This window comes from Balaenoptera physalus, assembly GCF_965194825.1.
Source record: "Balaenoptera physalus genome assembly, chromosome: 3".
In the NCBI taxonomy this organism is placed as follows: domain Eukaryota; kingdom Metazoa; phylum Chordata; class Mammalia; order Artiodactyla; family Balaenopteridae; genus Balaenoptera; species Balaenoptera physalus.
The window spans coordinates 118,888,392-118,915,520 of NC_138890.1; the positions used below are offsets into that span (position 1 = coordinate 118,888,392).

The following is a 27,129-nucleotide window of genomic DNA, read 5'->3' on the forward strand; positions in this document are numbered from 1 at the left end:
TGTTTTCGACTGCACTGGCTTTTCCAATAATGACAGATCTATCTACACTGCTTAGTACCACTTATTAATGCAGATACTGATGAAGTAGGATATTTCTATAATTGATTTTTTAATCATGCAATTTTATGAACATCTAAACGCTAAACAAATAGACGCAAAAGACCAATTTGTAAAACTAGGCCATTTTAATTTTTTTTTTTAAACAATAGAATAAATAGTTTTCTTGATGACTGCAGACATATAAGGCTGATTGGTAGTATTCAGAAATATCAGAGTAATGGTTTCCTGATTGGTGTGTAGTCTTCAATAATTATAAGGAGTTATTTGTATGTATCTGCTGTCAAACCAGTAAGACTGCATTTATGCATCCGTCATTTTCAGGATTGTTGGTAACCTGGGCATATTTTCCTAAGGAAAACAAAACAAAAAGGAGGGATGTTAGCTAATAAAAATTACCTTTAAAGAATACATATAATCTTTGCCCAAATTATTTACAATTACCACTTTTAAGAAAGAAAAAATGGACGACAGTAGTATAAATGAGATTTTATAAAATGAAATCACGCAAGACCAAGCTTGAGTTCTCCATACAATTTTTACATAAATATTATTTTTATAAATGGTGGCTAGCTCCATTCTGTTACTATGTTATATTAACAAGCCCTTATGGATTGACCTGAGCATTGCTCCTTTTCCACACAATTCTTACTGGAAAAAGCATCAAGTATTAACTAAGTTTCAAATCGATTTAACCTATTTTAAAATCGAGGTCAAGGGACTTCCCTGGTGGTGCAGTGGTTGAGATTCGCCTACCAATGCAAGGGACACGGGTTTGAGCCCTGGTCCGGGAAGATCCCACATGCCGCAGAGCAACTAAGCCTGTGCGCCACAACTGCTGAGCCTGCGTGCCCCAACTACCGAAGCCCACGCGCCTGAAGCCCGTGCTCCGCAACAGGAGAAGCCACCACAGTGAGTAGCCCCGGCTAACCACAACTAGAGAAAGCCTGCCCGCAGCAACAAAGTCCCAACGCAGCCCCAAAATAAATAAATAAGTAAATTTATTTTTTAAAAAACAACCAACCAAGGTCAACTAACATGAAGTATGTGCCAATGACTCATATTGAGCATTCAATCAAGAAGCTATACAGTTTCAAAGAACATTAATGTTTCAAAGAACATTAAAGTTTAGAAATATCTGGGTACTGAAAGCAGAAAACAAAGAAAATGAAGAAAAAAGAATTTAAAATTGTTGCATGACATATTTCAGGTTTTAATTATTACTGAAATAGTGTGGCTACAATGTTTGCTGTCTGCCTCCCTTCCCCCATTTGTGGTCAATTTATTTTCTTCCAGTATTTTTCAGTTACAATTTCCCATCTGCTTGTCTCATATCTTTTTAAATAAAAACCATCAAAAAAATATCTAGCAATGTAGTAAACCTTATGTAACTGAAGCCAGTAAACTAAAGAAGAACTGCATTCATAACTACAGTGTTCTTCCTAAAGATTTAAATCTGATTCACATCAAGTTTAACTGCATTAAAATTTGCTCTGTACTTTATGTCAACTTAAAAACTTCTTAGGATTACAACATCAGCAGCCCCATATTCAAAACTGTACTTACCCCAAATGACCTTGCCTCCTTGTGTCACTAGGCCCAACTCGCTCACGTTCACCTCAATGACAGTACCTTTGGTAATAACACCCAAAGTTGTATACAGTGGGGATGAGGGATTCTTCTTCACACCAAGTATTGGCAGGCAGAAGGTGGCTTTCAGTTCAGGATGTGTTACGTGGGCCTTCTTAAAACGTAATCCCTAGTAAGTAGAACACAAGAATGTTTTGAGTCAAAAATGTTAATGATGAATATTGATGCTTTTTGCTTATCTTTTCCAATCGTCCCCCCCCCCAAAAGGATTGAATGTCTCATCTTAAGGCATCGAAGAAAATACTTAGAATTAATTCTACAGACTAAAAACCTGATAGTTACAGGAAAAGTATGTGGGGGAAAAACCCAAACACATACTTCTGAAAAGTTTTCACTATGGAATAGCTACCAAGCGTCATATTCAGATTTTCTTCTGTCCAGTTATCTATACTTACTGAGGACTTGCTGCATGCCAGGCACTATGCTAGAGCTCACAAACAGCACCATTTAAACATGATAGCCTTACAACTCTATTTTTTTTTAAACGATAAAAACAAGGATCAGCAGGTTAAATAACTTGTTACCAGGCTAAACAGTGTGAGGATGGAATCAAACTTAAGTATCTTGATTCCAAGTCTATATACTTCAGCCACCTTCCATGATGAAAGATTGTCAGCTTTCTTTGCGTTGATGGTTAATACTGGTCAAAAACTGGAGAGAGCCCAGAGAGATCTCTGTTACAGAGACCAGATTCACCCAGTCACCTAGATACGGTCTTCTGGGGTGAAGGCACTTTAGAAGCCACAACACTTTGCAATCTCTTAAGTTTGATTTTTCCCTGTATGGGGGGAAGGGGGCAAATGACAGTAAATCAAATTCTTAGTAACAGACTCATTAGTCAAGCCTACATAACATTCAGAATGCCACATGATTAATTCACACTAAGAAACGTATCTGCCAAACTACAGAAAGCCTAGAACAGCTTGACTAGTATATTCTCTCCCTGTAGAACTTGTTAAGATTACCAAAATATATTTAGAAGATTATGAATATACAATCAAAATAAGGGGAGTCCATGATGGAATCCAGGGATGGGTGAACATTTTCTGTAAATAACCAGATAGTGAAGCTCTTATTTTAGGCTTTGCCGGCCACATGGTCTCTGTTACAAATACTGTACTCAAACTCTGTAGAAAAAAATAGCCATAGACAATATGTAAATGAACAGGCATGGCTGTGTTCCAATAGAACTTTTTTTTTTTAATAGAAGCAGGCTGTTTGACAACATTTTAATTCATTGAAAATTATTCAGGTTGAGAGCTAGAGTAACACTGCCAACTTTCCCCTCTGATTCTTTGTTTTTGTAAGCAGGCTGGTATCCAGTGGGCAGATTAATTCATTCTGTTTAAAGGGGTTCTGCAGAAATATATCTTCAGTTATATTTGGGGAGGTGGAGAGGAAGGAGATTGGTTTTGACCACCACTGCTGTCAACAGAAATTGAAGTCCCATTTTAATATTTTCTTTTGTCAATGACTGCATCCTAAGTATTTTCAAAAGCATTAAGATACTTCCCTTACTAAACCAGAATTAACTCTTGAAAAAACAATTGTACTCATTTTCTAACTGTTCTCAAAGACAAGTGTCAGGCACATAGTAGATCACTTGTTCAATGAGTAAAATGACTGTGGAAAATGAAGATTCTAATATGTCATATTTAAAAGTCAAGATTCACTGACAGTCTCTGCAATGAAAATTCTTTATCATCTCACATCTCCTATGAAGCTGAAGACAAGATTCTTGACAGTAGTGGAAGAGTGCTAACCCATTCCATCAATAACTTAAAATAACAAAAATAGCCTAAAAGCATCTTTCAACCTGTTCTTTTCTATCAGTTTTAGGAATTTCAGGAAACTGTCAAGTACTTTATCCAGTTTAACATAGGAACTGATATTTAAGCCACTGCACTCTAGCAGGGTCTTACCATTGGCCTAATGAATCTTTCATATTTAGGTGGTTTTCGAGTAAAGCCATCTCCAACAAAGCAAACTTTAGTAACCATCCTCTTCCAGGCTTTCTTCTTTCTCTTTCCCGTTCGAATAACTTTTAATACTTCTGTTTCTCCCTGGGCACGAACTTTGGGCAGAGGGACTTCCCATTTTCCCTAAAACAGACCACAGTTAAAATTTATATTGTTAGTAAAAGACAATGAGAATAAAAAGTCAAATATTTTTTAGTTGTACAAAGTAGTAGATTCACTTTTTTGTTTAACCAACAACATTTTGGCTCAATTGTTTTCTAGAGATCTGCACTGTCTCCTCACAAGCCTGAAGTTAATTGGAACTAGTTAAGTTTACTACTAAATAGTTAATAGGGTAAAACTGGAAGACTGTCTCCACCTTTTTTTAACATCTTTATTGGAGTATAATTGCTCTACAGTGGTGCATTAGCTTCTGCTGTATAACAAAGTGAATCAGCCATAGGTATACACATGTCCCCGTATCCCCTCCCTCTTGTGTCTCCCTCCCTATCCCACCCCTCTAGGTGGTCACAGAGCACCGAGCTGATCTCCCTGTGCTATGCAGCTGCTTCCCACCAGCCATCCATTCTACATTTGGTAGCGTATGTATGTCCATGCCACTCTCTCACCTCATCCCAGCCCACCACTCCCCCATCCTGTGTCCTCAAGTCCACTCTCCATGTCTGCATCTTTATTCCTGTCCTGCCCCTAGGTTCTTCAGAACCATTTTTTTTTTAGATTCCATATATATGTGTTAGCATACGGTGTTTGTTTTTCTCTTTCTGACTTACTTCACTCTATGACAGTCTTTATGTCCATCCACCTCACTACAAATAACTCAATTTCGTTTCTTTTTATGGCTGAGTAATATTCCATTGTATATATGTGCCACATCTACTTTATCCATTCATCGGTCGATGGACACTTACGTTGCTTCCGTGCCCTGGCTACTGTAAACTGTCTCCACCTCTTAACATATCTTTATATTTCTACCTTGAATGGATTTTTAGATTACATTTACTAGTAAGACAAAATCATCACCCCATATTTTGTACCTCCCTAGAATGCAAATTCTATGAAAAAATGGAAGCAGTGCAAGGCAGTAGAAAGAATTCTGGACCTATCACTAAGGGAATAGGTTCTAGAAGAAACTACCATTTCACAGATAAGCGCCTGTGAAGAGTGATTTACAACCTCCTAGATTCCAGTCTCTTCATCTGTAAAATGAAGAGGGGTTAAGTAGATAATCTCTAAAGTTTCTTTTGGTGCTAAAGTTCTACCATTCTAATTTTGATACTTACATATCAAAAAATAAGCAATAAGATTTTAAAAATCCAATCTGGAGACTAAGTTCTTTAAATGCAGATACTGCATATTCTGCTGATACCTAGATTTCTGTCAGTCTATCCACAGGTGTTTAAAAATAGTATCTATGTCTTTTTCTCTGCTTTTAGCAGAATTTAACCTAATTTGACACCAAGTGCCACCCAGAAGTATTTATTTTTTTTAGTTGCTCTATTTTTATCTAAGTCAAATCACTTAGGATGCTTTCCACTATTCTACTTTTTAACCAGTTTTGGCACTGCAGGGCAGCAAAAACAAGAAGCAGTTGTATCCTTCTCCACAACAGCACAACATTAGGAGTTGTCAAGTATAAGAAGCTGTTTTAAATAATTTTTTAAAACTAAAGACACATGGCATTCTAAAAAAAATTTTAAATCCTGTTGAATGTTCTCATGGTGAGAAAGCACATTTTTTTATTACTTAAACATTTTATATAAAATGAAATTTACAAAGACTTCAACATCTAAATAATGGAAATAGTTGGACTTCATTTTTCCATTTAACTGAAGAAACAAAACTAAGAACCTCAAATATGTTGTATTTAAGTAATTCTCCTGAACAACGGCAACAAAAACAAAGACTTCAATTTTTATTGCTCACCGCTTTCTCTTTTCGTTTTTGTTTGATCATATTGGAAAGTACTTTAGCTCGAGACTGTCCCTCTCTGTCCAGTAGATATGCAGGTACTGCTCCTTGTGGAGTCTTTTCATCATTCTTCTGTTTGGTATTTCTTTTTTCATGCATCTTAATACTACCAAGAATGAAAAAGATTCAGGATTATTAGTTTTAATAATTATTACTCAAAAGACTAACTTGATACAACAAATAAATTATCACTTACGTCTTTTTCATTTGTATTTTCTCAGCATGGCGCTGTTTATGGTAGAGCTTAGCTTTCAGACCAATCATTTTTTTTGCCTTCTTTGAACGTTCATGAGCCTCTCGACCTTCCTTCTTTCTCTTTTTCTCATGGTAATCCAAACGATATCCATAGCGCTTACGGTGTAACTCGATATATTCATTTTGTGGCTATAACGTTGCAAAACGTGTTACTTTCATTTAAAAAAAATCACTGACATTATTATTCTAAAATACTTTCTTTTGCGTAGCATATAAAGTATAGAAGGTCCTAGGTCATCCACTGCTCACTTGATTAAATAACTCTTGCACTATTAAGCCTAGTCACATGATGTAAGTTAAATAAATTTTGATCCTGAATGATATGAGGCATCAGGATTTACATCTGTAATAAACTCAGTGAAAGTTACTGTTCATTGAAGAGAACTGTCCAAAATCCACTGGACCACAAAAGGGACGATCTGATTCTAGGATCTCTCTCTTCTGAACATCGATAATCTGGTTTTTCAATATCATCATCATACTTTTTAAAAATTTAACATTTTACTCAGTTTTATTGAAGTATAATTTACATACATACAATGAAATGTGCCCTTAAGTGTAGATATAGAGTTGTAAGTTTTGACAAGCTACACAGCTCTGTAACCACCACAATCAAAATTGAGAATATTTCCAACATCCCAGAAAGTTCCCCTTTGAAGTCAATCCTCTTTTTCCATCTCCAATCTGATATCTATTGTTCTAGTTTTGCCTTTCCCAGAATGAAATGTAAATGGAATCTACAGTATGTAGCCTTTTGCATCTAGCTTCTTTCACTTAGCATAAGGCTTTCGAGATTCTCTTATGTTGTTGCACGTATCCATACTTCATTTCTTTTGACAAGTAGTCATTTTATGGATATACCACCGTTTGTTTATTCATTTACCAGTTGACGGATGTTTGGGTTGTTTCCAGTTCTTAGTGAATCAACATTTGCATATAAGTCTTTGTGTGGACATATGCCAAACTGTTTTCAAGGTGGCTGTACTATTTTGCGTTTCATGAGCAATGTATGGGATCCCCTTTTGCTTTTTAAGTGCCTGCTTTATACGCCAATATTGTTTTATTTTAAACACGCGGCCCCAGTCTATTTGTACTTTAAGACTACAAAAATAAAACAACGGTGTAAAGCCAACTCCAGCACGGAGAATAACGCTATGTAACAATCAACAAGGTACTAGATATCGTGTGGTGTTTTCAACTGCTATCACATACACCTGGCAGCAACCATGAAAAAGGTATGTGGAATGCCACTTTGCAGAGAAACAGAGATTAGACATGTAGTAGAAAGACAAAGGGTCTGGCAGACAGATCTGGGCTATAAGCCCGGCTCTGCAATTCATTAGCTGCTTGGCCAGTGCCAGGGCATACCTTCGGTTTCCTCGGCAGAGATGAGGACTGATGCGGGATTAAAGCCTACGGTATAGAGTTATCACTAGGCTCTGGCACTGATGGTCACACAACTTTGGACGAAGCCAGGAATTTAACAGAGTGAAACCTGTCTGGCTCCAAAAGCCTGTGCTCGGGCAAATACCCCACTCTATGGCCCGAGACTGAAGTTGTTTTCACTCCTCGGAGCGCACCCCACGGAGTCCACTCTCATTCCCTTAACTGCACCTCACTTCCGCCTACCACCCCTCACCGCTAGCCCCAGCGCTCCTGGGCCCCCAGGCCCCGCCACCTCTGACGCCCTAAGTCGCGAGCTCCCGAGGCGACCTCCTCACCATGGTGACTGCCGCCGAGCCACCGGGTGCAGCCGCCGGGGCGCGAAGAAGCTCTCAATTTTCTGGTCTTTGAGACCCACGAGCCGACTCCGCGCCGCCCGCGACAGGAAAGGGACGCTTGTAACTCGACCGACTCCAGAGAAAGCGCCACACAGCCGTTCCGAGCCTCCGTTCTCCACTTTCAGCTCGAAAGACAGAAGTTGCTGGCCGCCTGCTTTTGAGTGGGGCACCGCCGGAAGTGGTGAAAAGAGGCGCCGCCGGAGGCGGAGAGAAGATGTAAGTTCCGCTCACGAGTAGGGCGTTCTCGGAGGTAGGGCGTCGCGACGTGAGGCCTTTGCACCGTAGGGTGCAGCCCGCACATCGGCTCTCACCAGCCCGGCGGGAAAAAGCCGGCCCCCGGAATGCGACCAAGTGCCAGGTGGGTACGGGGCCGCGCCGTGTGACTCCCGCGTACCTAGGCCCAAGATGGCCAATGGCGACCTTCCAGGATGCTACAGCCAGGCAAGCACGAGGACTGCAGGGCGTCCCGGCCCCTCACCTCGGTGTCCGCCCACGTGTGGGCCTTTCTCTCTCGCCTTTGGCGAGAGCGACGGGTCTTGGTTCCTGTCACCGTGTGTAATGTTGTGTACACGATTGAGAAGGGTGCAGAGGAATGAAAACTTACTGTTGAGGAAAGTAAATTACTGGGCCTTAACAGCCGTCAGAAAAGAAAGACAGCGTCCTGTTTTTCCGGACTAATTTCCGAAATTTCTGAGGCCTTTTGGTGCCCAGGACGGTGCCGAGTGGATTTGCATCTAGTGGTCCTCTAGTGGTACCGAGGAAAGCTGTCGGTTTTACGTTTTACTGTACGGTCGTTGAAGTTCCCTTAATTACCCTCACGGTCTGGAACGTCATTGTTATTGTCGCCCTAAGTCTTAAGAGCTTGGATTTGAGGCAGTTTTTTTTTAAGTCTTCATCTTCTAATGTGACTTATTTCCTTTAAAACCCGAACTCATTCTAACTAGCATTTGTATATTTTCAAGTACAGTAAATTACGTAATCTCTCTTTCTGGGATACACTTCCCCCTGGTATTGCCTTCCTCACCTGATTCAGGTCACTGTTTTATTGAGACCTTCCATGAGCTCCTTGTTTATAGTTACTACTGCCCCAGTTCCCCTTTCCTGCCTAATTCTTCTCTGTAGCACCTATCACCATAGGAGATGCTATGTATTTTATTTATTTATTTTGTTTATTGTTTGTATCCACTGATTAGGATAGGGACAGGATGAGGGAAGGGATTGTTGGATTGTTTTTTGTTCACTACTTTTAACCCCATTACTTAGAAGGCAGTGGTAGAAACACAATACATTCTTGTTGATAATTGAATTTCCTTCTCATGTGGATCCTGTGATGTGATAGATGAAAAGACAGGCTCAGATTTGAAGTGATTTGTCAGAGATCACAGAAGACTTGGGACTCCAGCAAGTCCTCTGACTGTAAAGCCTAGTCTGGCGTTTTCCACCACAAGTAAAGGGCCCACTTGACATTTCTGGTATAATTAAAAGTTTATGGAGAGTTTTAAAAAGACTTTATTGATGTGTTATAATTATGACAGGCAGACAAATGCATATTGTAGATGAACGTTCTTAGTGGATTCTTCGAAACCTGAATATACCTGTATAAGCAGCACCCAAATCAAGAAATTACCTGCACCTGAGAAGCCCTCCTCGTGCCTTTTTCTAGTAACTGTCATTCCCAAGGGTACACACTATCCTGACTTCTAACAGAATGGATTAGTTTTGCCTGTTTTAAACTTGACATAATTGGAATCATATAGTATGAACTCTTTTGTGTTGGTTTCTTTTGCTTAACATTGTGAGATTTACCCTGTTTCCTGTCAGTTTATAGAAATTTTTAATAGGTTTGTTTAAATTGTGAACTCATGTTTTTTCATTTACAACCCTTAAAGCCATAATGCCCTTTTCCCTTCTGAATCAGAAATAGAAAATAAATGTTTTAGAGGTTAAGCAATAGTCACATTTTGATTTGTGTGAAATAGACGAGGCAAAGTTATCGCTATGTTGGTTATCATTTGTTATTTCAGCTGTGATTGTGGGATAAAAATGGCCTAAACTGATCAATGTCAACAAAAGGGTCTCTTAAAAAATTTCTTCCTATGTAACTGGCAGTAGCCAAGTTGGGTATCATCACTACTTTGGTACATCTACAAGTATATACTAGATACCCAGTCTTTGCATTTTGACAGTCAGAAGCATAAAAATGTATTCCTTTGATCTGCATGAAACTTTGCCAGTATTTATTGGTACAGTTTAGAAGAATAAGCCAGGAGATGTGAGAGCTGCTTTATAAATTGCATGGTGTTAAAAAATGAAGCTTATTTGTGTTAAAGAGGAAGAACAGGTACAGTAGTAAGAGCCATGCAGAAAGTATGAATGAAATGTTTGTTATTGTGATATGCAGGATTGTTAAACCTAGTATTTTTCTTGAGGATGGGGATCATGTGTTACTCATTTTCATGTTTCCGATAATCAACTCCTTGTGCTGCTCCAGTGAATGTTAGATGAACAGGGAATTGGAAGGGGCTTTTTCAGTCCAGGTGACCTAAATTTAAGAGTATCTAACTACTGAGCATTTTTTTTTTAGCAAGTAAAAGTTGATTTGCCAAGCTTTTTTCTTGAATGAAGTTAAAGGCTAGAACTAATTTCTAAAATTTAGATAAATAGCTTGTTTTAGAACTTGTGACATAAATTCTGTAGTGAAAATGAATGCTTAGATAGATAGCTTGAGATGATCTATTCAATATAAAGAGAAAAAGAGCAAAGATGACATTAGGGATTGACATTAATCAATAATGAACATATTGGCCTAATTCATATTTGATACTTTTTTAAGAAACAGTGAATATGACACAAATCTAAATTGAAGTTTCTAATTTAGGAAAAATTACTAAGTACAGTAACAAATACCATGTATGCAAACACAGACTATTTTAATTTGATGCTTTAGAATCTCTGTTCCTACATTACTTTATCCTCAGCAACATCATCTTCATTTGTGCTTTTATGCTAATGTATGTTGTGATTGTACTTTAGTGTCCCGTGATTCCTGTTTTTGTGTATTAAGCCTTACAGGCCTGATAGTCCACTGATTTTTTTTAAAAAAAATAGTCCATGGATTCTTTTGTTTATTGGTCGTGTAACTTGTTGATAATGTAGAATGGGTATTTACCTGTTTTTTTCTCATTACTTGCCGTTTTTATACCATCAGGTGTCACAGTTTTTAGTGAGTACTTATGTTACCAAACCAGGCTTGGGTCCACTTGCCTGAGCGCTATAAAGCCAGTCTACTGACACCGGGTTGTGGTGAAGGAAACTGCAGCACAGTGTTTTAGAGGAATTTTGGCTAGAGCTCCTGGAATAGAGTAGGGCGTAGGAGAGTACAAGGCTGTGAAGGTAGTTAGGGACAGGATTTGTTGTATTAAGAACCTTTACAGGTTTTTAAGTAGGGAATTGACAAGATGAGGTTGTTTACTTGAAAGGTATGTGTCAAGAATGGATTCAAGCAGTGTTTCCCACTTAAGTGATCTGAGTACTACTTTTTTAAGACTGACAACTGAATTACCTGCGCTATTAATTACTTAATATTTTTCCTTAAATTCACATTTTTATGTAAATAATTTCATCATAAGCAACACTACAAGATCACAGATTTTGTTGGCTATTGTTTCTAACATTAGTTTTTGTTTTTGTTTTTTTTTTTTACTTATAACGTAAAATAATCATGGGCAGTCACTTTAGGAAACACAGTGCTGGAATAAGTTTTTAAAATTTTTGGTCTATAGGAACCCTTCACACTCTTAAAAATGAGACAGAATGAACAGTTTTGTTTGTATGGGTTGTAATTGATATTCAAATACTAGAAATGAAAACAAAACTTTAAAATGTTTTAATAATTCATTAAAAATAATAAACCATTAAATATTAATGTAATTAATATACTTTTATGAAAAATATCTATATTTTAAAAAACAAAAATGATTTTGTTTGAAGAGTGTTTTATATTGCTTTACAATTTTGCAAGTCTTTTTAATGCCTGGCTTAACAGAAAACAGTTTACATCTGCTTCTGTATTTATTATGTTACTGTATATATATTTGTAAAATGTTTGGTTGAAGTGTCTGAAGAAAATCTAGCAGCATACATATATGTGGTTGGGAAAAGGAGGAGTATTTTAATAGTCTTTTCAGAAAATTGTGGACCGTCTTAGATGTTATACCAGATTTTGACAAGTGATGGTTTTTTAAAGGTTAGTTGCAATGTGGGATCAAACCATATTAGTGAGCTTTTTGTATCCTGTTATGGTAGAATCCATTGTTCTATTTTAGAATGGATCTAACATGCATGATTTTGCAAACATTCTGAACTTTGGCATTGGAAATGAAGAAGGGGGAATGGATTCAAGATATATTTAGGAAATAAAATCAAAAGGACTTGGTGACTTCCTAAATAAGGGTAGTGAATGTTTCTGTCTTAAGATACAGAAAGGAGCAGATTTAGGAGGAATAATAATAAGTTTTGACATGTCTTCTTACATAACATGGTGCACAGTGGTTTAACCTTTTCTGTTTACCTGTTGCCCACCCCCTTCAGTCTCATATACTTCCATGCATTTCTCATAGCTTTGAGAGTGTACTTGATGCATTGTGAATATTTAGTAAACGTTTTTAAACTAAAGATGCTTAGTTTCTGTGATCATAGAAGAAGAGGATTTACTTCTGTATATTTTTTACATGGTAGAAATACATATTTACATATTTATGGTAGGAAAATCAATATACAAATAAACCCAAAAGTTATACTATCAGTGAGAAATTACCAAGTTAACATGTAGATGCTTACCTTTCTATACTTAATTCTGTTTTTCACTTTTATATAAAAGTGCTTTTTGGTTGGTATGATATATTTTTGTAATTTCAATGTATCTTTTTCTACAGTATCTTCATATCTTTCTTTTTTCTTTTTTTTTTTAAAGATTTTTTTGATGTGGACCATTTTTAAAGTCTTTATTGAATTTGTTAAGATGTTGCTTCTGTTTTTTGTTTTGGTTTTTTGGCCTCGAGGCATGTGGGATCTTAGCGCCCCAACCAGGGATTGAACCTGCACCTCCTGCATTGGAAGGTGAAGTCTTAACCACTGGACTGCCAGGGAAGTCCCTCTTCATATCTTTCTTGAAGAGTTAAAGGATGTTGAAAAAATAAGGGACCATATTTCTCATGTTTAGTGTGAGCTTTCATTTTCTGAATTATGCATTTTCTTTTTGATAGCTACAAATATTATTCCTACTTTTTAAAAGTAATACATTTTTACCTAATATATTACATTTGCCTTACTTACATATGTCTTACATGTAATACATAAATTTAGTTTTGTAATTTTGTATATTTCTTTTTCAGAGAATAACAGTTTAGAGGTCCAAGATGTCCAATCTGAGGATATTTGCAATGAATCATAAGAAAATATCCAGCTTGCACATTAACGTAAGTTTTTCTTGTAAAATTAAATGTACTTCAACAACTTCAGTTACTTAACTTCCCTAAAGGTCTAGTGTATTTCATATACTAGTATATCAGCAGTTTCTTAACAGGGGGTATGGGAGAACCTGTAATCAACAAGAAGTATGCCTTATCATTTTGAGACTATCTGTATTCCATTTTTGAGGTCATTAGCAGCCCAAGGAGTTGCAGTTTTTCTTCAGTGTTTTCATTTCTGATGCTTTCAGACTGTACACCCTGTGACAGGTGATGCTGTCTTACCCTGGCCATTATGAAGTAGAAATTTAAATAGTTTGAGTCTCTTCTCTACTCTTAATATATTTGCTTAGAATAATAGTGTTTTATTGCCAGAAACTTGGTAACTAATGTAGAAATAATACAGAAGGCACAGGTATGCATTCTGTGACATCATGAAAGGCAGATTGTGGCAGCCCAAAATCACTACATACACTAACTACAATTCCAAATATATTGACAGCCATTAAATGTGTATTTAGTGGTCTAGGGATAAATCGATGGAGAACATTCAACCTCTATGTGGGAACATTAGGAGAAAATACCTGGGGAGCTTTTAAAAATGCTGTAGTTCCTCCAACTTCCCTTCCTTCCTCATCCCCCGAATGTTTTTTAAAAGCTCTCCAGGTGATTCTAATATGTAGCCGCTGTTATAAATCTAGGTGAAAACACCTAATGGTTTCAGAGTTCATGACCCCCACCAGCTCTTAATAGGCTTAAAGGAGAACCAAGGGGTATCCAGGGTTAGCAACCTTATTTAACCTTTCTGGCTCTCTGGAAACTTTAGGGTCATTCTCAAACTGCAGCTATCAGAATCATCTGGAGGGCTTGTTAAAACACATTGTTGGACGCTATCCCTAGAGTTTCTGATTCTCTTCTCTGGAATGGGTTCTGAGAATTTGTCTTTCAAATAAGATCCCTGTGATGCTAATGCTGCCTGTGTAGGAGAGCCATCATCTAAGGTCAGCTCAAAAGAGCAAGCAGTATTAATTTTATCCTTATTTTTTATTGTAGTGTAATTTTGTGTTGTCACTTTTTAAAAGAATTGGAGTTAGTAAATTGAGACTACTATATGGAGATTCAAAGCATAATTATGATGTTAAAACTACAGTAGTAAGTTATGCTAAAATAAAATTAACGTTGTTTGTTTTTCTCCTCACTAGAATATGTGTTCCTCTAAAATAAGAGCAAGTCTAAAAAGATTAAGGCTACATGTGCTTCTTGGAAGAAATTACAGTTCCCTACCAGGTACAAATGTTAGATTCTTCTCATTTTACTTAAACTGCTTGCTTGCTTTCTTTCTCCCTTTTCTCTCTGTCTCTCTCTCTGTCTCTCTCTCTCTCTCTCTCTCTCTTTCTCTCTGTCTCTCATTTGCAAGCATCTCCCTTATTAGGGGTCTCCAACCATTTTGAAAACAGTGGCTCCCTTTTACTTCCTGGCTATTTCCTTGAGATTATTAGGAGTTGGCGTATTCTGATAGATGCTAGGAGGTAGTACCAGTACACTTATGTTCCTCATCTGCTGTCCATCCTCATGAGCTGAGCAAAGGGAAGGGTCGGCTCAAAGGTTTAGCAGGTGAGTCTACTTGTAGAGTGCTCTTGCTGTAAAATGTTGATTTTCCTAGTTCATTTCTGGTTTTTATTCAGAAGTATTTTCTGTTAATAGAGGTTTAACAGGATAATTTATTTTGAGGGTTCTTAAGACTACTTTGGTGTAATATTTATCTGGGATAGATTAGGTTAGGTAATATGGCTATTAAAAGCCTGAAGGCTGAGGAACTGGCTGCAGTTGCCCCTTGAACAGCACAGATGTGAACTTCGATATAAGTTTGACCATGTAAGAGTCCACTTATATGCAGAATTTTTTCACTAAATGGGTACTGCAGTACTACATGATCCACGGTTGGTTGGATGCCCATGCGGAACTGAGGATACAGAGGAATGATTTATGCACAGGACAGGCTGTGAAGTTATACTCGGATTTTTGACTGCACAGGGGTTGGCAGTCCTCATCTTCAAGTTGTTCAAAGGTCAATTGTACTGTAATTCTGAATGTCCTTCTTGTGTGTGAAGTAAGCAAGCATGTGGGAGACTTAGTGAAACTACAGTTGACCCTTGAACAATGAGGAGGTTACAGGTGCTGACCCCTAAAACAGTTGAAAATCACATATAACTTTGCAGATAGCCCACCACATCTGCAGTTCCATGTGCACAGATTCAGCCAGCTGCAAATTGTGTACTGTAGCATGCATGTATTGAAAAAGATCCTTGGATAAGTGGGCCCACACACTTCAAACCTGTGTTGTTCAGGGGTCACCTGTAGCTTCATTCTGTAGCTGTTCTCATTACCATCTTTGTCATGTGAGAATAATGGAGTAAAAATGCCAGTTGGCTGTGTGACTTGTAAAGGCATGTGAATTTAATGTTCTGCATTATTGATCTATATCTGGGTTTCTATATTTTGCCCGTACAAATTTATCTATAGCAGTACGGATTATCTTTCAGTCTTCAAACTGCCATCAGGTTTCCAAAATGTAATAGAAGTCATCATAATTTATTACAGAAATTTAGGAGAACTGGTTTAAATAGCAGGAAGGTATAGATTAAATTTATAAATGTAACTGCATTGTTTCTTTAGTATTAATAGAATAAATGGTAAGCATGGAGTAAGTCATTATGGACTTTTTTTTCCAGAAATACTGTTAGTTTTTACAAGTTGGCCTTGTAACAAGTATTAGATTATTATAGCTTCTATTCAGTGATACCTCCCAGGCTGTCTTTATAGGTATCGTGTCCTTGGAATTGCTGAGGGAAGGTAGGTTTCAAGTTGTACAAAAACTCATTATCAGCTGATATGAGTATCACTCTTTGCTCTTCAAACCTTGACAATGTAGGTTTACAGGACTGTGCTTTTTGGTTCAAGATCTACTAGTGCCTGAAGATTATTGTTATGAACATTAATCTTACTTTTGCAATTCTATTTATTATAGAATTCTATTATAGAATTGTAGCAGGTGGCAGAGATTGGGGTAAATCTATATTTTTCTAAGGATATAATCTAGAAATTGATGTTTAAAAGCTTTATCTTGTTTTATTGTCATCCACAGGTTTTTTTAGAGATTGCTAGAAAATAAATTTTAGGTAAATGAGTGTTATATTTAGCTTGAATTTTACTTTAATTGGATTTTCTTTAATAGTAATTTTACTATTTGCTTAAAATTCTTTTAATTTCTTTCATTTATAAATTAAAGGAAATTTTCTTTAAATTTAACAGTTCAATTTTAACACTCTTTCCATTAGGTTTAATAGGAAATGATATCAAGTCCCTTCATTCCATCATCAATCCTCCTATTGCTAAGTAAGTACTGTCATTGATATTGTCTTTTCCATAGGCTGCCATGAAAAGTTACAGGTTTTTCACACAGGCTTAATTCAGCATTTAGTGAATGCTCTAATTTCTGTATCTTCCTGCCCTAGCTAATTAACTATAAATAGATGTTGGTATATATCTTAAAAGCTATTTTCTTGTCTCAATTCAATGCTAAAAATTTTTAATGTAGCAACAGCACACTTTTCATAGAAATAAATATGAGATAGTCACAAAATTGTAGTTAGCTCTTTTGTTACTTAGCTGTTTTGTCAGAGTAATGTGATAGTGATATGTTTTCCATTTTTCTAGTTTTTACACCATTATATAAATTGTTGAAATACCAACCAGCTTTGAAATTTGTGCAACATAGATATTTTGGTTTTACAATTTTAGTAATGTCCACCTTATAATACACATCTTTTTTAAAATTTTTCCCCTTTTTTTGTTTTTTTTTTAATTTTTTTTTTATTTTTCCCCTTTTAAACAGAATCCGTAATATTGGAATTATGGCTCATATTGATGCAGGAAAAACTACCACCACAGAAAGAATATTGTATTATTCTGGATACACAAGATCACTGGGAGGTTAGAATGGATTCCTCCTCTCACCCTGCCCCCCCATTAGAAAAAACATCAATGGAAAATATTTTGATTAAGAAGTCAACCTAGAGATCTTGCATATGGCATGGAGGCACTGCTGTCTAAACCACAACATAAAGTTAAGGTAGTTACAGTACTCACCAAAGGGTCTTTTTAGGTTCAATTAAACAATCAGACTCACAAGACTATCTTGGGCTATAGTTGGCACTGGTCTATTCAGAAGGCTGTGAGACAGGAAACGTAGCTTACCAGCAGACCAGCAATAGGTGTTTCTTTCTACAGAAGTTCTTATAGCAGTCCACATAGCTATGTGGGAACTGTCTTCTTTGGCCACCCAAAAGTGATAGCTTAGTTGCAAGGTAACAAGATTCACAGGAGCCACCCTAGCTTAGAAGACTCGTGGCCCGTAGGAATGAGCATCTCTTGTTACAGCTCCATGGGTTGTCTTCCTGGCTCCCCACGAGGGGCATGCCGTACCCCACTCGGGGAAGCCTGAAGCTCTGTATCTTCATCAGGTATTTACAGTTCATTATTAATTCTTCCCAGGTCAGATGTAGTTTACCAGTCAGAAATTATGTTTTCCATAAGTGTGTTGCCTAGCAATGCAGTTGGCATACTGGTTTTCTGGGCTCTAGGAGAAGAGAGCCAGAAGGTTAACCAGATGTCAAATTCTCATGCAGAACAAGAAAGGATTTCGTTAATCCTTAACCCCCAGTAATAGTATAATTTACCTAAGTTTTGAATTTACTTTTTTATTATAGTATGTCAGAAAGTGTGGTTCTGGGCTTCCCTGGTGGCGCAGCGGTTGAGAATCTGCCTGCCAATGCAGGGGACATGGATTCGAGCCCTGGTCTGGGAAGATCCCACATGCCACGGAGCAACTAGGCCCGTGAACCACAACTGCTGAGCCTGCGCGTCTGGAGCCTGTGCTCCACAACAAGAGAGGCCGTGATAGTAAGAGGCCCGTGCACCACGATGAAGAGTGGCCCCCGCTTGCCCCAACTAGAGAAAGCCCTCACACAGAAACGAAGACCCAACACAGCCAAAAATAAAAAATTAATTAATTAATTAATTATTTTAAAAAGTGGTTCTTTTTTTTTTTTTAATTTTATTTATTTTATTATTTATTTGGCTGTGCTGGGTCTTAGTTGTGGTAGGCGGGCTCCTCAGTTGCAGCTCACCGGCTCCTTAGTTGCGGCTGGTGGGCTCCTTAGTTGTTGCATGCGAACTGTTAGTTGCAGCATGCATGTGGGATCTAGTTCCCTGACCAGGGTTTGAACCCGGGCCCCCTGCATTGAGAGCATGGAGTCTTAACCACTGTGCCACCAGGGAAGTCCCAAAACTGTGATTCTTGACCAGGCATGCACATTTAATGCCCATGTATCTTTTAAAGATTTTGTTTTGTTTTGTTTTTAAATAACAATGCCCTAAATCCACTCTGAAAATTAAGATTCAGCATGTCTGGGTATGGCCTGGATGTCTGTATTTTTGCATCACGTATTTTGAAACTTGTATTTGACTCATACACATTTATGATTGTTATATTTCTCTGATGAATCAACCCTTTTATCATTATGAAGTGCCTTTATCTCTGGTGAAACAGTTTGTTTTGAAATGTGACATGGAGGTCATCAGGTCAGTAATACCAGAAGTAGAAGTTAATGTCTTTTTCAAAAGCTCCGCAGTGATTTTGAAATGCGCTCTGTTGAGACCCATTTCTCTAGACCCTTGGAATTGGCTGAGACTTAATAGCTATAGAGGAGAAAACCACTCACGATTAGAATCTTCATGATGATAGGTTCCTAAATGTATAAGCACATGAATTTCTCATAGAATTTATTGCTGTGTAAATGGGGAAATAACAGACAGCAAAACACTGAACATTGTTAGGCTTCCTCTTTTGTATCATGAATCTGATTAGAATCCTTCCCGCATATCCCCTGAGTGTATCCTTGAGTCGAGGGTCTAGATGAGGTGGACGCAGGCAGTTTTCAAGTAAACAGGTTTTTTTTAATTGTGGTAAAAAAAAACATAACATAAAATTTACCGTCTTAACCGTTTCTAAGTGTACAGTTCAATAGTGTTGAGTATATTCACATTGTTTGCAACTATTCTACAGAACTTTTTCATCTTGCAAAGCCCAAACTATATGTCCATCGAACAACAACTCCCCATTGCCCCCTCTGCCCAGCCCCTGGAAACCACCCTTATACTTTCTTTTTCTATGAATCTGACTACTCTAGGATTTTATATATATATATATTAGATACATATATATACACACATGTACAGACACACACACACACACACACACACACACACACACACACACACACACAAACTAGATATGTTTTGAGGTTCTTTTCTGGTTCAGGCCAGAGGCCTAGAAACTGTCCCAATTGTGGCAGAATTTGTTGATCCAAGGTTGATTTTATTAGTCATATGTTTAATCATAAAGAAATAATAGGAGGACTTCCCTGGTGGCACAGTGGTTGGGAATCTGCCTGCCAATGCAGAGAACACGGGTTCGAGCCCTGGTCTGGGAAGATCCCACATGCCGTGGGCAACTAAGCCCATGTGCCACAGCTACTGAGCCTGTGCTCTAGGGCCCGCAAGCCACAACTACTGAGCCCGCGTGCCTAGAGCCCATTCTCCACAACAAAGAGAAGCCACTGCAATGAGAAGCCCGTGCACCACAACGAAGAGTAGCCCCCCCTCACCGCAACTAGAGAAAGCCCGCGCGCAGCTACGAAGACCCAACGCAGCCAATAAATAAATAAATAATTTATATTTAAAAATAATAATAATAATAGGAAATAAAGATCTTTATCTTTGTGCAAATTTTAATTTTTGAGTGTCTTAGAAACTTACTGCCTTATTTAGAACCTCTGGTTAGTTATTTGGTCTTTGTCTTCTTGATACTTGTTTTCTCGGTTAGTTATATTGTGAATAACTGGCAATACTGTTACAATTCTTTAACATTGATATTTAGAGTTGCTAACAGATACATTTTTCTTGCTATTTTCCCCTCTGTTGGTGCATTTGTGTGTGTGTATATTTATACACACGTATACACACACAAAAATGATATGGAGTAACTAGCATTTTAGAGGTTTAATGCTGACATAAGCAGTGGTAGTATAAGGCCATGATAACTTGAATTTTGATTGGTAAAGATCAGCTCTTTGTCATTTCTTTTACTGAATAAGAGTAAGAGTAAAATGCATAATTCAAGAATTTTACTGCAAAGTAATTTGAGTGACCTTTTTGGTAGTCAGGATAAATTTTATCCATGACTTTATACTATAGAAGACTTTATTTATATTTGTATAAATAAATCCTAAAAGGAAAATTTAGTAATAAGAAAGGTTTGTAAAAGATGATTTAACTTTGGAGGAATTTTTTCTCTACCTTATTGCATGTAGCTACCATTTACTGAGCTAGGTACTTTATATATATAGTTTCATTTCATTCTTATAACAATCCAGCAAGGTTGGCTTTATTAGCCGTATTTTAAAAACTAGGTTAAGTAACTTGCTCAAGATTGTAGAGAAGTGATAAAGTTGGGATTTAAATTTGGTCTGTCTGTGCTCTTTTATGGCATTACTCTGCCTCCTGTCAAGGGATCAGGTGTGAGGAACGTCAGATAAGGATGGGATAATGAAAGTTAAACTAGGAAAAAAATGGAAGAAGTATATGGTTCAGTAAAATTAAAATATTAAAAGAGTTTAATCTTAGTTATTACAGAAAAATTATTTTTATGGAAGAATTACTCATCAGCTAAAAAATCTTTTTCTAGAATGATGATTTATTTAGAGAATGATTAAGGGCTCTAAATATTAAACCAAATATTTTGTAAACAGTTTTTCTTAGAGCAAATTAAACTATGTCAGGTAGATACCAAAGACCTATAAAATATACTTTTAAGCCTAACTGTGTCATTTTTTTTCCTGGTTAGATGTTGATGACGGAGACACAGTGACAGATTTCATGACTCAAGAGCGAGAACGAGGCATAACTATTCAATCAGCTGCTGTTACATTCGATTGGAAGGGGTATAGAATCAATCTAATTGATACACCAGGTATAGTGCTGTTTCAGCAATGCAGAGGTGCTGCATTACTTTGAGGCTTTTCTGTTTGTGTATGTGTTTTTTTTTTAATTGTGGTAAAAAAATATATATATCATAAAATTTACTGTCTTAACCATTTTTAAGTGTACAGTTTGGTAGTGTTAAGTATGTTCATATTATTGTGAAATAGATCTCCAGAACTTTTTCATTTTGTTGAACTGAAACTCTATACCCATAAAACGACTTTTCTTCTTTGTCCTCTCCCCTGAATCCTGGTAACCACCATTCTACTTTCTAGATCTATGAGATTGACTACTTTAGATACCTCTTATAAGTAGAATCGTACTCTATTTGTCCTTTTGTGACTGGCTTATTTCAGTTAGCAAAATTTTTCAGGGTTCATCCATGTTGTAGCCTGTGGCAGGATTTCCTTCCTTTTTAAGGCTGCATAGTATTCCTTTGCCTAGAAGTAACACATTTTGTATATATACAAAATTTTGTGTATATATATGTATATATATATATACACACACACCATTCATCCATTGATGGATATTTGGGTTGCTTCTGCCTCTTGGCTGTTGTGAATAGTGCTATTCTGAACATGGGGGCATAAATATCTCTTTGAGATTATCCTTTCAATTATTCTGGGTGTGTACCCAAACTGGGATTGCTGGATCACGTGGTGGTGGTGATGGTGGTGGTGGTGGTGGTGATGGTGATGGTGATGGTTTAAAGATTTTAGGTGTTATATTTCTCATCTTTTTCTTAGGTCATGTGGACTTTACCTTGGAGGTTGAGCGCTGCCTAAGAGTGTTAGATGGTGCAGTGGCTGTGTTTGATGCCTCTGCTGGTGTAGAGGTAAAAAAATATTGTCAAAGTTAAGTAAAGATAGAACAGCATGATTTTTTTAAAAAGTAGAATGCATCAGATTGATTTAACTATAACCCTTTATTTGGTAAGCTCATATAAATCCAATTATGGTTAAAGGAATTTGGAATTTAATATTGAGATGTGATCTATATATGATCTCATATACTTCATAGTAAAAGGGAAAGTGAAGTTTGCTTTTCTGTAGGAAATACGAAAGTTTTGAGAACTGTGAAGAGGCTGAGATTCTTACTTTAAAGCTAACAAGTTAGTCTGCCATAGTTTTATGGATTCTGGCAGAAGACACAAGATTTCTGAGTCAGGGATGAAGGACTTTATTAATCACCAAAATAGCAATATCCAGAATATCAGCATTTCATTGTGTTGGTTCCTCAAGCCCTAATTCCCGTAGGGTGACAAAGGGAAGTCAGGTGACAGCTGCAGTGGAACCCTGTGCTTAGAGAATGCAAGTATTTTATAATGGGCAGTAAACGTGCCTGCTCTTTGCTCTGAAGGGATACATTGTCTTCCAGGGCTGTAAGCCAACCTACCTTTTGCTCTGAAGGGAGATACAATATCTTTCTAAACTGTTCACTATACAAACATTTTTGAAAAGATAGTCCAGAATAAAGGCAGTCAGTGCCTCTCCTGACAAAACATGCAGAAATGTGAGCAACCCATGAAGGATTTTCTCCCAAAACTTAATATAAAACTTGAATAAATCCTGAAAGTGGGTTTATAATAAAATTGTTGCTACTGGGGTCAGTTATGCTCTCTTTAGCTGGTACTCCATTTGTTTTATAATCTCAAGATTGACTTTATCTTGAATATAGAACCCACATTAGTTCTTCTAATCTTAAAATTACTAAAAGCAATACCTTAATTAAGGTATCAAAATCAGTATCCCCCAAAATGCGACAAATTGACACCATGGACCTCCTGATATGATGCACTAAGAAGGATACAACATTACCTATGTTGTATTCCTGGCAAAAATGTTTGGCCCAAATCATGAGAAAACAAACAAATCTAAATTGAAAGACATTGTGCAAAACAACTGGCCAAGACTTTTCAGAAATTCAAAAAAAATGTTTTAACATAAGGAAAATGAACAATTGGGGTTGGGGGGAAGCTGTGGAATTGTTCTAGATTAAAGGATTCTAAAGAGACAAGAAAACTAAATGTAATATATCCTCTTTGGCTGAATTCTGGATCAAAAAGAAAAAATTACAAAGGACATCACTGGGAAAATCAGAAATATGAATATGTAATATATATATTAAAGTATTGTGTCAACTTAAATTTTCCTGAATGTGGTCTTTGTAATTGATTATGTAGGAAAATGTCCTTATTCTTAGGAAATGCATGCTGAAGTATTTAGGATTAAAGTTTCATGGTGTCTGCAACTTGCTCTCATGGTTCAGCTCCCATCCACCCACACATACACACATGGTGTTAGTTTGGGTACTTTGATGAGTAGATGCCAAGATGGGATTAGATGTATAGGAGATTTATTGGGGGGAAATGCCTGTGAAGAATAAGGGAGAAAAGAGGGAAGTGGGAGAGGGCGTTCAGACCACAGGGCAGGCTGACACCTGTGAAGGAGAGGGGGAAGGATGGGGGATTGGGCAGGAAGAGTCTCAGGCTATAGAACAGTTCCAAAAGGGTTTGTCTACGCTCATGGGGAGTCCTCAAGCTAATGTTACCTGTTAGAGGAGCCCATGTCTTGTGGGAATAGGCCTCCATTAGTGCTTCTGCTGAGCTCAGTCATTAGCTGGAAACAGCCCCCAAGAAGGTGGGCCTTGAGAATACATGGTGGTAGATCTAGAAGGGTAACAGTTGGAACCATCAGTTAATCATGCTCTTTATAGTAGTTCCAAGTGGCACATTCTCCCAGCCACCAGACACATAATGTTTTATAGAGAGAGAAAAAAGGCAAGTGTAACATGTTAATATTTGGTGAATCTAGGTGAAGAGTACGTGGATACTTATTGTACTAGTTTGAGGGGAAATAATACAGTTATTGAAAGCCCCACCTGAGGACCCCTGACAGACAGTGATATTTGCTTGATACAAAGCCTGACACTGATGTCTGAGGTTGATTATACGCCTATTATTTCTATTACTTTGAGTCATTTCATTTCCTAATGCTTCCTGTCATTATAACTTCTTTACATAAATTTGACACTTAATCATTCAGATTACATTATTTACAAGATTGAAATATGCTGTAATAGGAAGTTTCTGAATTTGTGATACAGGAGGCTATTGTTTGCTAAAACAGTAGATGGACTTTTAGCTGGCAGGTGGGGTGATGGGAATTTTTGTTTTATTTTTTAATATGTTTAGTTCTAGGGAAATTTATAATATATATCCCCCCACCCCCACATGAAAATTAGTTTGGAGTGGATCATAGTGTTAAGCTAAATCCGTATACCTTCTAGAGGGAAAATAAAGTATTATCTTAACAACTTTGGCGTGGGTGGAGAAGGTGGTAGGTAACAATTTCTTGGAGAAGACACAAGAAGCATAAAACAAAAACAAGTTGATTAATTGGACCTCTTCAAAATTATGTGCTTGAAACTTAAAAAAGAAGGCAAGCCTTAGACTGTGAGAAAATTTATAATGTTAGATAAAATATTATATGAATGTTAAACTTCCAGAGTGCAATAACAGTTGATTATGTAGAGAATATTATTGTCTTAGGGAGTATGTGCTGAAATTTTTACAGTACATGTGTATGACCAAAGACTTGTATCCAGAATATATGAAGAACTGCATATCAACAATAAAAACTAACAACCCAATTTAAAAAAAGACAAAGGACTTGAATGGCTACTTCACCAAAGAAGACATGTGAATGACCAGTAAGCACATGAAAAGATGCTCAGTCTCATTGGTCATTAGGGAAATGCAAATTAAAATTACAAAGAGACCATTTCATACCCACAAGAATGGCTACAATTAAAAAGAATGATAGCAAATCTTGGTTGAGGATGTGGAGTAACTGGAACTCTTATACATTGTTGGTGGGACTGTAAAATATTATAACCATTTTGGAAGACTATTTGGCAGTTTCTTATAAAGGTAAATATACACTTGTCCTATAACCCAGCAGTTCTACTCCTCCATCTTTATCCAAGGGAATGAAAACATTTGTTCACCAAAGATTTGTTCAGAATGTTTATAGCAGCTAAATTCATAATAGTCCCAAATTAGAAACAACACAAGTGCACATCCACATGTGGATAGAAAAACTGGTACATTTATACAAAGGAATTTAGCAGTAAAAATGAACCAATATGCCCAACAACATGAATGAATGTCAGAAACATCATGTTGGGTGAAAGAAGCCATGCTATTTATATGAGGTTCAATAACAGGCAGATTGAATCTATGGTGACAGAAATCAGAACTGGTTGCTATGGGGGGAGGGACATAAAAATCTCTAATGTTCTGTATGTTCTTTCTCTTTATTGGGGTAATAGTTATACAAGTATATGCATTTATTAAAATTCATTGAACTATAAACTGAAAATCTGTATTGACCCTCAAACAACATGGGTTTAAACTTCATGGGTTCACTTATATGTGGATTTTTTCCACTAAATACGGGCTTCAAAACTATATAATCCATGGCTGGTTGAATCCGCAGATGCGGAACTGCACATAGGGAGGGCCAACTGTAAAGTTATAAGTGGTTTTTGACTTTGCAGAGGTTGGTGCCCCTAATCTGTATATTATTCAAGGGTCAACTGTATTTTATTGTATATAAATTTTACCTAATAAAACAAATGACAAACTGGCTTCTGTTTTAACAGTGTCAGCACATTAGGCTTTTAATGCTCTGCTTCAGGGCTATTAGACTCTACTAGGCAAACTATTTATATTTAACATGTACAGAAAGTGGAATTAAAAGAAGCCAAATATTAAAAATTACTTGTTTAACAATAACAACAACAAAAAAAGCCAAATAGAAAAGCATATGAGAATTGTAACTTAGAAATACAGGTATTGGCTTCCTTTTCCCCCCTTAAATCCTCTTCAGTTTATATGAATATTCAAACATTCACAGTAAAAATACATGATTTTTATCATAGTAACGTTTTATAGTACATTCCTGTTTGTTCTTTTTACATCACAACTGTCTGAATTAATTAAGGCAGAAGTCCATATTTCACAGATCAGAAAACTGATGAGTTCAGTATTGTGTGATGTTACTAAGTAAGGTGAAGCCAAACAAAAAGTAGGTCTTGTAATTCTTGGTTAATTCCTCTTTCTGTGACTCCCAGTACTTCCCAGTTGTTAATTCCCTTTGTGTTGCAACCTAGTTCACCCGAAGTATTCTCAGTTTGAAGCATAATCTTCAGTCATGCTTCATCATTTTCTTAACTGTTTTAACCTGATAGCATAAGAGTGGGTCTAGAGGTATGTGTGCAATGGTGCTAATTCTATGCTAGAATAGGGCCCAATTCTATGTTTTAATAGAGTCTTAGGTCTGCTTATTCCATGTGTAGTAACATAGTTATTTTTGTCAAATATGAGTTTTTTTCCTTATCTTTGCTTTAGGCACAAACTCTTACAGTATGGAGGCAAGCTGATAAGCACAAGATACCTCGAATCTGTTTTTTAAACAAGATGGACAAAATTGGAGCAAGGTATTTAACATGTGTTTCTTTGGCTTATCAAAGTAAGAATATGATTTGAGCTTTTAATACACTATAACTTAAATTGATAAACAGCTGTTCCCTATAAAGTATAAATAGTCCGTGGAATCCCAGTTCAATCCCATTTAAAAAAAATTTCAGAGCAGCTGATTCATAGGTAAAGGAACAATGTGGGATTAATAGAGAGCTGATAGATGATGAATCGTTCTGATTCTAACGTAGAGAGGCTTATCCTGTTTTCTAGGCTCCTGACAGTGATGTCTTGCTGATTCCTTTGCTTCTATTTACAGCTGTATGGTCGAGTCCTTGTATTGCTGAATGTTACGGTGCTCCCTGTCAATGCTGATGGTGGAG

The 27,129-nt window shown here is 36.9% G+C and overlaps 2 protein-coding genes across 11 annotated transcripts in view; one reads left to right on the forward strand and one right to left on the reverse strand.

Moving 5' to 3' along the window:
- Positions 1-166: 166 nt before the first annotated feature.
- Positions 167-7,788, reverse strand: NSA2 (NSA2 ribosome biogenesis factor). Its single transcript, XM_082457389.1, has 6 exons — positions 7,631-7,788; positions 5,851-6,038; positions 5,610-5,760; positions 3,630-3,809; positions 1,624-1,816; positions 167-408 (listed from the first exon to the last, which is right to left on the reverse strand). Exons 1-6 carry the CDS (start codon positions 7,631-7,633, stop codon positions 341-343), a joined length of 783 nt encoding a protein of 260 aa, XP_082313515.1. The 5' UTR covers positions 7,634-7,788; the 3' UTR covers positions 167-340.
- Positions 7,789-7,890: 102 nt separating this feature from the next.
- The window catches only part of GFM2 (GTP dependent ribosome recycling factor mitochondrial 2), a 53,238-nt gene continuing 33,999 nt past the window's right edge, over positions 7,891-27,129 (forward strand). For 2 of the 10 annotated variants that reach the window (XM_082457189.1, XM_082457188.1), the window contains exons 1-9: positions 7,891-8,048; positions 13,084-13,167; positions 14,361-14,445; positions 15,982-16,011; positions 16,497-16,554; positions 17,054-17,151; positions 21,125-21,250; positions 22,011-22,099; positions 26,678-26,766. In XM_082457189.1, coding sequence (XP_082313315.1) covers positions 13,108-13,167; positions 14,361-14,445; positions 15,982-16,011; positions 16,497-16,554; positions 17,054-17,151; positions 21,125-21,250; positions 22,011-22,099; positions 26,678-26,766 — 635 coding nt within the window. In that variant the 5' untranslated portion in view covers positions 7,891-8,048; positions 13,084-13,107. Of the gene's footprint in view, positions 8,049-8,110; positions 8,132-13,083; positions 13,168-14,360; positions 14,446-14,657; positions 14,773-15,981; positions 16,012-16,496; positions 16,555-17,053; positions 17,291-21,124; positions 21,251-22,010; positions 22,100-26,677; positions 26,767-27,129 lie in introns of those variants that run through there. The other 8 variants (XM_082457184.1, XM_082457190.1, XM_082457187.1 and 5 more) reach the window with 6 other exon arrangements.

What these genes read in the sequence shown, in the direction of transcription:
- NSA2 (XM_082457389.1), bottom strand. An exon ending in AAAATACAAATGAAAAAGAC is followed by an intron (nt 5,761 to 5,850) that starts GTAAGTGATAAT and finishes CATTCTTGGTAG; the next exon opens with TATTAAGATGCATGAAAAAA. An exon ending in AGGAGGCAAGGTCATTTGGG is followed by an intron (nt 409 to 1,623) that starts GTAAGTACAGTT and finishes TGTTTTCCTTAG; the next exon opens with GAAAATATGCCCAGGTTACC.